At 40.3% G+C, this 12,572-nt stretch overlaps 1 protein-coding gene across 1 annotated transcript in view; it reads left to right on the forward strand.

Annotated features, from left to right (window-relative positions):
* Positions 1-12,572, forward strand: part of tanc2b (tetratricopeptide repeat, ankyrin repeat and coiled-coil containing 2b) — a gene marked incomplete at both ends in the record, with an annotated part of 99,602 nt that overhangs the window by 73,719 nt on the left and 13,311 nt on the right. The window contains 1 exon segment of the mRNA XM_080746875.1: positions 2,394-2,485. Within this exon segment, the coding sequence (XP_080603001.1) occupies positions 2,394-2,485 (92 nt within the window).

Below are 12,572 nucleotides of genomic sequence, written 5' to 3' on the forward strand. Positions count from 1 at the left end.
GAAACATATGTGGTTCCACCTTCCAACCCCCCCTCTCTCTCTCATGTCTGTCTGTCTGTCTCTCTCTCTCTCTCTCTCTCTCTCTCTTTCTTCTCTCTCTCTCTCTCTCTCTCTCTCTCTCCTCTCCTCTCTCTCTCTCATCTCTAAAACGCCTGCACAGATCCTCTCATCTTCCCCCCTGCTTGCCCTCCTCTCTCCTCTGTCTCCCTTGTGCAAGATCCCTCCTTCTTGCCATCTTTTTATTTACTGTGTGTGTGGTGTTATGTGTGTGTTGAGTACAGTTGTTGTTGCAGGGAAATGGGGGGAGGTGGGGGGGGGGGGGCAGGGGGGAACAGCCACACAATCCCACTCTGTACTTTTATCAGCCATGATGCCCTTTGAGCAGAGATGGGATTCTGTTGTTGTTGTTGTTGTTGTTGTGGTTGCTGTTTTGTTCTTGCATTTTTCCCTGTTGTCCTACTTTGTGCCGTTCCTGTAACGCTGAACAACACTGGCATCTTAAGCCTCTATCATAGTCCAAGGTGAAGAGATATCCACCGCAAATTCTAGGTGGAAAGCTTTCCACTCAAGTCAGAAAATAAGTGAAGGCCATCATAGTCAGTCACGGTGAAGTGCTATTCACCGTGACTGACTGGTCCAGGTCGACCAAGTCAGTGAACGGGGTGTAGAGCCTGTCTGTCTGATAGTAAAAACAGAGAGATGTGTCGGGACTTGCGGTGGAAAGCTCTTCACCGCGAGGAATGATGTAACATTGTAGTTTCATGACTCAAAAAGACTACACCGTAGTGGATAGCCTTCCACCCGCGGAGCCGACTCTGATAGGGGCTTTATCCACCAGATTCCAGTCTTGTTGGAACAAAGATTTAAACCTTCAGATCAAAAATGCTATTAGACAATAATTGATCAGAGAGTCTAGTGGGCGGAGCAAACAACACACAGCGGATAATCATTGATTATGGATTATTATCCACATGAACCCTACATGGTCTCTGTCAGCTGAAAACCTCACATTATCAGGATTCAAATGCAAAAATAAATGGACACATGTGTGTGATCAAGTAGGAAGTTAATTTATGAAAGAACACACAAAGTTAGAATATGGTAAGAGGCTTCTTCCCAACAGCAAAGGTTATGCCTGATGATATTGCTCTGCTAGCTTGTAGATGTTTTTGATTGATTGAATATTTTATGAGACAAAAATGGAGAACAGTACAAGTATAGTCAATACAATAAAAATGTAGTACAGTACAAGTACAGTTAAACACCCTGCCTAAAAGGAACATCCAGCTCCGTTATGTAGATGTTTTCAACACAAAGCATAACTCAGGCTTCATGGTTCTGCTGTGTCAACGGTCCCACTCGCCTGGTGCTCCAAGGGGAATTAAACGAACATCTCAAAAAGCTTTTTTAAATGTCAAGCCACGCCTATAACTGTGAGAGTAGTGTACACATGGAACTAAATCCAAATCCATATGCACACTCTCAGAGTTACAGAGCCAGTGTAATGGTCCATTCAGAACCCCTTCTTTCAAGGAACCCTGGAGGGTTTCCCTGGAGCCCATTTTGAGAACCAGCGCAGTAGAATGATCCCATTAGAAAACTTCAAATGTATGATGTTCAAATGTCCAAATCTGAAAAGCTATAAAAAGTATTCATAAAAAGAAACGGTAGCCTGTTCTCCCTCATCCTCCATTTGGTGGCGCTGTTGTTGATGTTGTTATGGTTGTTGTTGTTGTTGTTATTATTGTTGTTGTGTTGTGGCACCCAGTGGCATCTGGTCCATGTGTGTTATCCGTCTCCATGGTAACTGGTCAGGTGGGCACCAGGGACAGCTGGGAACCTCCGTGTAAAACTGTCTGTTTTGTCCAAAATGCTAAACAATATTTATGATATATAGCCTATGTTTGAAAAATGGTCTTAAGTAAAAGGTAGTATACATGATCATTACATGCTTAAACGTTTGACAAGTAAGGTCTAATATTTCTACAATTGCTACAAATTGCTATACAAAACCTAATTTTCGGGGCACAAACAATAAGTTGGAAGGATACAATTAAGTGATGTACTGATAATGATGTACCCTGCATGATCACATCATGTAAACTTCGCATTTCTTACTTTTTCAGATCTTTTACTTTTTAACATTATGAGACAAAATAGCCAACTTTACATCGAGGTGCCCAGATGTCCCTGGTGCCCACCCTGACCTGTCTCTATCTGTGGTTGGCATCCTGTGTGTGTGTGTGTGTGTGTGTGTGTGTGTGTGTGTGTGTGTGTGTGTGTGTGTGTGTGTGTGTGTGTGTGTGTGTGTGTGTGTGTGTGTGTGTGTGTGTGTGTGTGTGTGTGTGTGTGTACCCTCCTGACCCTGCCTTGTGCCACCCTGTGCCACCCAGGTCCTGCCACGTGGGCCATGGCCACCTCCAAACCCGACATCATGATCATCCTGCTCAGCAAGCTCATCGAAGAGGGCGACAGTTTCTACAAGGTCAGATCACCTAGCTACGCTGAAATAACAATGTTTTTACAAGGTCAGAACACCTAGCTACGCTGAAATAACAATGTTTCTACAAGGTCAGATCACCTAGCTACGCTGAAATAACAATGTTTTTACAAGGTCAGATCACCCAGCTACGCTGAAATAACAATGTTTCTACAAGGTCAGATCACCCAGCTACGCTGAAATAACAATGTTTTTACAAGGTCAGATCACCCAGCTACGCTGAAATAACAATGTTTTTACAGGGTCAGATCACCCAGCTACACTGAAATAACAATGTTTTTACAAGGTCAGATCACCCAGCTACACTGAAATAACAATGTTTTTACAAGGTCAGAACACCCAACTACGCTGAAATAACAATGTTCTTACACTGCGCAAAAAGACCAAGAATCCCTAGATATCGTTGCCCGAATATTACCAGATACAAGTCATGTATGATGATATCCGGATTGGATACTCTCCGAACAGCAAGTGAAATACATTTCATGTTCGGAGCATATCGAACCCCCAATATGGGACCACTTTATTCTTGCTAGAATATGGAGTTAATCTTTATCCCGGATACTGTATACGACCACATGCCATATTCGGAAAATAACTCTAATCCCTGTCTAAAATATCTCATCAGAAATGGACAGCTGTCATTTCTGGAAATGATTCTTAACTCATATCCAATGTCAAGATATTGTACATATATGACCACTATCCATATTTCAAGTCCAAACACCAGAAGTATCCTAAATCCATGTATTGTATTGATATGACCTGTAACTATATATGTGCTGATATCCAGATTGGATACTCTCCGAACAGCAAGTGAAATACATTTCATGTTCGGAGCATATCGAACCCCCAATATGGGACCACTTTATTCTTGCTAGAATATGGAGTTAATCTTTTCCCAGATACTGTATACGACCACATGCCATATTCTGAAAATAACTCCAGGCAGTGTCTAAAATATCTCATCAGAAATGGACAGTTGTCATTTCTGGAGATGAGTCATAACTCATATCCAATGTATTGATACAACCTCTAACCATATTTCAAGTCCAAACGCCAGGTGTATTTTAGCTCAGGATACTGTATTGATAAGACCTGTGACCATGTTTCAAGTCCAAACACTGGGTGTATTTTAGCTCAGGATACTGTATTGATATAACCTGTGACCATATTTCAAGTGCCAATACCGGGTGTACATTGGCTCAGGATACTGTATTGATATGACCTGTGACCATATTTCAAATCCAAACACTTGGTGTATTTTAGCTCAGGATACTGTATTGATATGACCTGTGACCATATTTCAAATCCAAACACTTGGTGTATTTTAGCTCAGGATTCTGTATTGATACGGCCTGTAACCATATATGAAGTCCAAACACGGGGCGTATTTTAGCTCAGGATTCTGTACTGATACGACCTATAACCATATATGAAGTCCAAACACGGGGTGTATTTTAGCTCAGGATTCTGTACTGATACGACCTATAACCATATATGAAGTCCAAACACGGGGTGTATTTTAGCTCAGGATTCTGTACTGATACGACCTGTGACCATATATGAAGTCCAAACACGGGTTGTATTTTAGCTCAGGATACTGTATAGATATGACCTGTGACCATGTTTCAAGTCCAAACACCGGGTGTATTTTAGCTCAGGATTCTGTATGGATACGACCTGTGACCATATATTAAGTCCTAACACAGGGTGTATTTTAGCTCAGGATACTGTATAGATATGACCTGTGACCATATTTCAAGTCCAAACACCAGGTGTATTTTAGCTCAGGATACTATATTGATACGACCTGTGACCATATTTCAAGTGCCAATCCCAGGTGTATTTTAGCTCAGGATACTGTATAGATACGACCTGTGACCATATATTAAGTCCTAACACGGGGTGTATTTTAGCTCAGGATACTGTATAGATACGACCTATGACCATGTTTCAAGTCCAAACACAGGGTGTATTTTAGCTCAGGATACTGTATTGATATGACCCGTAAGCATATGTCAAGTCCAAACACTAGGTGTATTTTTATGTCAGGATACATTCTTGATTGATATGACCTATAACCATATTTTAAGTCCTAACCATCAGGATTCACCATACCAGGATACAGTTCAGTGTCCCCTTAAGCCAGCTCCTTTCTCTCTACACCAAATGATAGGTACACATTTCAACACAAGAAAATGACTTAATGCAATTAAGCAAATATTTATTTTTAGAGCAAATATTCTTTTAAATGTTCTTTTAAAACGGGCTAAAACCTAAGAACAGTATTTTAAGAACACACACACACACACAGTTGATTGTTGAATATACTGTAAAATGAATAGAACACATCCAATTCTTACTTAACACACTCCAGGTAGGTAAGAACACTATTTGAAACAGGTCAGTGTTGGACAGAATAAACAAATCAGAACCAAAAGCATGAACAGAACACCACCATTAATTGGCACTGTGCAAACTATAATCCCATGTTTCCAGAAGATGGCATGAATGGTTCCCATTCTTCCATAGCTTGTTCTGGTTATTCTGGTTCAAATCTGCTGCTGAGCCAATGAAACAAAGCCATGGGAATCTGAACAGGAAACATTTATGCCCCTTCTAAAAACCCAAGAGTACAGTTGTACACAGAGCCTATAACAAGCCTTACTAAGTCCCAGAGGTGTCCTCCTCACTCTGCTGCAGGTAGATATGCTTGCCCTCTGCAGGAGGGGGGGCTCTTCTTGTAAACTGTCCACGATAGGTGTGAACATGGGTGGACCTGGGCTACACAACCTTCTTCCCATTGTCATCCAGGACCTTCTGACAGTCCGCCATTTTTGGACAGCCGTGATGAGCGCCACTTTGGTGATTTGATTTTGAAAACAGTTTTGTCCTCGTCACTGACGGAATTGGCGACTGCACCGCTGAGGTATAGCTGGTCCTCTTTGGACAGTATCTTCTGTCCAACACCGACCTGTTTCTTGAAGAGCTGTGTAACAGATGGGAAGAGGAGGTTAGACTCAACATGTTCTATTCATTCATTCTGGTCAAAAGGAAAACCTTTGATATGGGGCCCCCTGTTTTGCCTTGTCTGCTTATGATAAGCAATTTTAGGCTTGTTGTCTCCACCAGGCCGAAGGCATAGGGAGACAATGTTTTTGCTACTGGCTGTCCGTTTTCGCTATAACTCCACTGAATAAACATTGTTCAAACATACTACCTAGAGGCCAAGGAAAAACCCTTGCCCTGGATTGTGTAAAATATTTGCCATTGATTTCTGTCTAGACCAGAGCTCCATTCTAAAGTTAGTTGGTGTTACATTTAACTTGGCAAAAACAATATATATATTTTTAATTTGCATACTGTGTGTGTTTGCGCCATCGTGTGCCCTTCATGCGTGACAGCATATTGGGCTGTGCATATATTTTACAGTAGTCTCTGAACATCAAAACCACTGAGGACATCCCTAAAGCCCCTTTTCCCACCGAACAGATTTTGCAACGCAGCGTTGGAACAAGTGGAAAAGCGCCAAAAAGCTGCCTTTGGGAGCCTTTCAGCAATGAGGAAGTAGATACTCTAGTTCTGTGGACCTCTAGTCTGCAACAGAAACAAGCCTAAATAAGCCAGGGACATTTTCCCATTGCACATTTGAACCAATACCATATTACTGTATCTATTTCAACATAAATCGATCAATTCCTAAGCAAAGCTTGAATAATAAAATGTGGGTTTGATTGTTTGGTGTTGCCACATATATTCTGTGAGTGAAACATGGGGAACAGGTCTATGTACTTAAAAGCAAGCCCAAATAAGCAACCACACTTACGAAAACAAGTCCAAACTAAAGCAACCCGCAACTATGAATATTTACAAGCGACTATACAGGAAAACAAGTCCAAAGTCTCTTATAATGAGCAGACCTGGCAACACACATCAGTACAAAAACATGTTCTTTCAGACGACTAAAGTTTGTGCTTAGTCTGTGCCAACTAAAGCGACAGACTGCCAGTCTGAAGGAGCTGCAAAGAGTCTCTTGTAGTCTGTTTGGTGGAAAGTTACCTTAATGATGTGACTTGGTCTACATCATTGAGCACCATGTCGGCCAGATAAAGAGGGGAATGCTGCCTTTCCATCCTCATTTGTTATAATCAACTTAATATCAAACAGCTAACCATATTTTGAGCACACTCTGAGCAACTGCTGTGGGCCAGCATGGATAGGAGGAGACGTGATCAGGTTAACTGCACACATAGATGGTTAACAAACCTTATAGATCTGCCATTTTCAAATAGCCGGTGTACTTTAGAGTGGTCAAACTTAGCCTAGTTCTTTTGTGCTTGTTTTACTTATACCTAGTCCCTTGTTTCTCTTGTCAAACCTGGCAATAAAGTGATTACCTGCATTACACTTGCTGCCCACTAAGGAAGAAGTTGAATGAAACAGATAAGGGCAATAATCAATGCTGGCGACTAGAGAAGGACCAGGAACAAGTTAATGTCAACCCTTTCCAAACTCCAAACCAACTAGGATCTTAAAGAATAGGGATTATTCTGGTCCAGATGAAACACTTATTCAAGGTCACAAAATGAATCTGACCCTGTTCTTGGCAACACAATGTAACAATGAAATAGGCATTAAAGCTCTGGAAAACCAGAGATTACTTTCATCCAATATGAACTGTATGACAATACTCTACATGTTACAGATGGGAAGAAAAAGTAATGTTATTAGTTACTACTTCAATTGGTTTACAGATGCATTAACTTCAGCTCAACAGCTTGTCACAGGCATCATCCAACTCACTGCTACCAGCAGCCCTTGCTGCCAGCTTCCATCCAAAATGACTGTATGGGGGCTATATTATGTCTAGGAAAAAAAAATAACAATCATACTTGAACTGGGGATGCCCACCCTGACAAGGACTTGGACTTGCAGGAGTTGATTTATTACATTTAGTTGACTGTTCCACTGATAACTATTGTTAAAATCTACAAGCTCACAATTAAAGCAGTTAAAAAAATATGCTGTATGTTGATATGTTTACAGTTGGATGAGAAAACAATGTTGCATTAGTTACTCATCAGTGGACCACCATTTGGGAATCATCAACACTTGAGTAAACAGTTTGATATTTACTGACTCAAAGGCAGTTTCATGATACCATCATGAAAGCTTATGGTAGGAAGCCTCTCAGAACCCCACCTTTTGGGTAAAATCCACCTTTGGCCAGGAAATAGAATATGCCCACCAGACAGAATTTTTGATTCACTCAAGTGTGCCACCTATCTGGACTGGACAACAATGCTATTGCCCAGACCTGTAGAATAAACTTAAGATCATAAACCTGCCTTTGTTTTTGTGAGTAGTGAAACCATATCTCAGCAATGACCACCTCACTGTTATATCCCTTACATAAGGTAATTGATAAGTTACATGATCAAACAAATGCAACCGTAATACAACAGGGCAATACCTCACCCGATCTCTCTTGCTGGTAATCATCTTCCTCCTCTTCACGTCCTCTATGGGCCCATCCAGCTCCATCTTCTTGCTGGCCTTTAGGTTTTCATAGCTCTATTGCAAACTTCTAGTGAATTAAACAACAAATACAACTAAATGAACTCTAAATATGAAATAAAGGCATCTCAAAAGGATGATAACTCGAAGAAATAAGCAGACCAAATGTACAAATCTGCAATCTATTCTAGAGTTGCACCACTAACCATTGACAGCCCGTACATCCAAACAAACAGTCCTAACTGACAGTATAACTCACCTTTTGTTTTCTGATTTCTGTTTAGATGTATGGGCTGCCAAAGGTTGTTGTTGCAGCAGCTCTAGATTCAACATATTTATGTTTTAGCAAACATTATAGAAATCACTAATGTTTGAATAGAAAACAAACCTTTTCAAACAAATCACTTGCACCAATATTACATTTTTCAATATTAGTCAGTGTGCCATCTGTTAACTTCAACTGTGTAATATCATATTTACAATTTAGGCATTTAGCTGAAGCTTTTAATTCAGAGCAACTTACAGTGAGCAAAGTTAACACATACATAGAATGCAGAGAGACAGTGTAGTAACTCAGTAAACTAGGATCACAGGTATGCCAGGACAGCCTATAGTTAAAATTACAACCAATGTAAGGGCATATGTCCCCAAATTAACGCAATATCATACTTACTTCTGATGAGGCAGGTGGACCATTGGGAGTCGTCGTCTTTTATGGCCTGCACCTCAGCCTGCGTCACGGACTCATTGTGTGCGGTACGGAATCTATGGTGGGAAAAAAACACTTTTAAGATAGCACTCATTCAGCATAGCATTATACAAATTGACATCTCACAAAGCAAGGCATTTTCAGAAGGAAAAATAATAAAAATGTAAAAATGCCATCCAAGATCCTCTCCAAGGCCTCTGTAGATTTGCTTGACTGAGGACTGCAGGGACATTAAAACAGTGGTGTCAAATCATGTGCCATGGAGAAGTCAGAGTGCCAGAACACACAGCTGTGGAGACTCCACCACATGCAGCTCAGCTGGTCCAGTGAAATTACTGATAGCAGAAAGGATAGAGTTGAATGCGTATTGGGGATGCAGTGATACTTATTGTGTCCTTTATTAAACATATGTGTCAGGGACGCAGGATGCAGGGCTAGCAGCATCATTGGGAGTTATCACTTTGCACAGAATGCAGCAGACGAGATTTGACTACTTACCTGTTTCAACTCTAGAGGGCACTGTTTACCAATATATGGAGTCAACATCTATGCAACTTTAACACAATTGTATACACTATATGTAATGGGGGGTTCCTGCTTGATATTTCTCAGATAAGGGGTCCTTGGCCTGAACAATGTTAAAGTACTTACAGACAACTCTGATGGGATTTTGGATGAGGAAGTCCTTGTGTCCACCCCATCAATATTCTCCATGATGGCATCCCATTTTGAATGTAGGTTTTCTGCCAGGTCACCAACCCGTTATTGAGCAATTATAGTTCTCTAAAAATGTGGGAGAAAATAATATATAGTTATGAATTTAGAATTACTGTCTTACTTGTTGGTGAACTCACTAAGTAGCCTAATACTAGTAAATTTTCTGTTGAAATGATTTTGACTGGGCAGAAGCATAATTGCCTTGATGCAGATTCAAACTAGTGTCAGCTGGTGGCTGGACAAACACACCTGCCCTCTGCAGTGGTCTAATTTGAATGTATCTTTCTCAAAAGCCCTTGAATATGATGGAATATTATTAAGGATTACTGGGATTATGGTAAAATCACATTTCATGACACACACACACACACACACACACACACACACACACACACACACACACACACACACACACACACACACACACACACACACACACACACACACACACACACACACACACAATGCAGTATGAACTCCTGTAAATCAGCTCCCACTCCCACTTTGAGAACCATGGCAAAAAAATCAGTGTTTGTCAACCTTTTTGATATCAATTATTTATGCATTTGAGCCATGGACCACCATTTAGTGAGATTTAGCCTCTCAGTCTCATACCCAATACTTAAACTCATTGAGTGCCAATCACGAGATATCTCGTGATATATCATATAGTGCCACAGTGCCAATCACGAGATATCTCGTGATTTAAAAAAAAAAAAAAAAAAAAAAAAAAAAAATTTTTTGAAAAAAATTTTTTGGAAATTTTTTTTTTGGACCCCATCAAATCTAGTGAAAATGATTTCAATCGCGATTTTGCATGTTTAACCCCCATACAACCCCCATACAACTCAGGTAGCAGACCTCCAAGCTCACAACAGTGTAAAACATAATGGCTATTATCTCAAGAATGCCTGAACGGATTTCCAATCGGATTTTTTTGTTTGAAAGCTGTGAACAAACTGCACAAATCCACTCCAATGCAATCCAGGATTGCATTGGATTTTTTAGAGCTCATTCTTCTCTGTTTTTTTCCCATGCATGAGGTGTGCAAGCGTTAATCATGGCTAAGTTGACGAAAATAAGGCTTTTAAAATGCTTGGTAGCTAATAGCTAACTTCAAGCTAACTTCATCCTCTTCCTGTACATGCACAAAGGAAAGTGTTCAGGCAAGTCATGGCTGCAGGGCTTCTGCATATACCAGCATATCTCTATGGGATTGTCTGGGGCACACTGAGCCCCCTCTAGTGGTGAAAGGGGGGCATTAAATGAGTTAAGGAATACAGATCATGTGTAACAATAATTTAGCTTGTCCATTTGGTTTGATTTTACAATAATTAAAAGATCTATAGGGGTCCATTTGGTTATCAACTCCCCATCATTTAGCTGGGGACCACCTGGAAGGCTGGAACCACCTCACGGACCACTTGTGCAGTGGTTCTCAACCTAACATGTTACTAAACAAATACTCTATAGCAATGATTACTGTCACAATAACGCTATTTAACTGCTGAATAAATAATGGACCTTGGAAACATTATATAATGGAAACATTTTAACAGGAATGAGGGTTCCTGTCACATATTAAAAGGGGTCTGCAGCCATAGTCTACATTTTGGATTGTGGGGTCCTTGACATGAAAAGGGCTGAAAACACTGGAGTATGAATTCTAAATAGTGAAGTTGTAAAAAATACTGGAAGCAAAAGCAATCAATTGAAATAGCTTTACATACCTGTGTCATCTCCCTGCTCCAAAACTCCTTCTCTGTGTGCCAAAAGTCTCCATAATGTAGATTTTATCCCACAAATAGATTGGCAGCAACCTATCTTCCAGTTCAACAATCAACAGTGATTTTATTTAGTTTAGCTTTATCCTAAATCACTTTTACACAAGCAGCTCTCATGCTTGCTGTTGGTGACAAATGTAACTGCTGCTGGCTGTTTGGATTTCAAAGTGGGGGTGTGCTCTCAGCAGAGCCAATGGTAGCTGGCCACGTCACAGTCACATGACACACAGCCAATCAGGCATTTGCAATTGCATTGTGGGCAGTGTAGTTGATTTTCAAACTGCTTTCCATAAACACACATATATATCATGTTCCTCTCTGTTCCTCCCTTCATATTTCATATGTTTCCTCCAAACTATAATATCCCAAAAGATAGGCATTAAAATGTGTTTTAATCAGATTTAATTACAGATGATAATTTGCTTATATAACCTTGTATGTCGTGTCTGTTGTATGATGATGTTTTTATTGTATTGTACTCATTTCAAGCAGGATAGTTAAGCTTCTGAAGCATTGAGGAATACAGTATGGTAGTGGATCTCAAACATTTCAAAGAAGAAACATTTCCATTAGAGAAGATTTTGATGAGTCTAGCAGTGATTCTCAACTATTTTAATTGCAAGAACCCCAGTTTGACATGCATTAGTCTAAGTACGGACCCCCATTTTATGGCATTCTATCTGAGACCCCAATTTATTGTAAAATCAATGTTAATGGGTCCATTTTGGTTCCATTTGTACACTCTGAGTTACCCATAAGGGTCCATTTCATTCCTAACTATCATTTAGCCGGGGACTCCCTGGAACTCCCTCAAGGACCCCACTTCGATAAATAATGCAGTTAATATCAGGTTGCCATTCCATATATCTTTACTGTTTTTTTTAACCCATTAAGACCTAAGGTCGATACCTTCTAAAGCCTGACCTAAGTTTTCAGAAAAACAACACAAAAATGTTTTCCCCACCTGAGGGATAAAACAGGGGTTCCCGTCCATAATGGGTTGTGTATGTTGGGCTGAGTTGTACACTTTGTAACAAGTTCTATATCACATCTATAATGTTTTACATTGATAAACCTCATAGTTAATAGTATGCAGTATTAAACTGTGGATATACCCCAGGCAGGGTTCATCGTCATGCTGGCTTGCGGTGGACATTTTTGTCTGAACGATATTTTTGCCATGGAGTGAACAATAATGTTACCAGAAGCACACAAAGTGCCAGTCTCAAATGTATACTAGCACAGTGGTTCTCAAAGCGGGTTGAGAGGGACCTCAAAGTTCCTTGAATGTGGTCCAAATCGAACATTACAGGTATGTAACTCTGAGAGTGTATGGAACCAA

Source organism: Nannobrachium achirus (genome assembly GCF_963921795.1).
Source record: "Nannobrachium achirus genome assembly, chromosome: 18".
NCBI classification, from domain to species: domain Eukaryota; kingdom Metazoa; phylum Chordata; class Actinopteri; order Myctophiformes; family Myctophidae; genus Nannobrachium; species Nannobrachium achirus.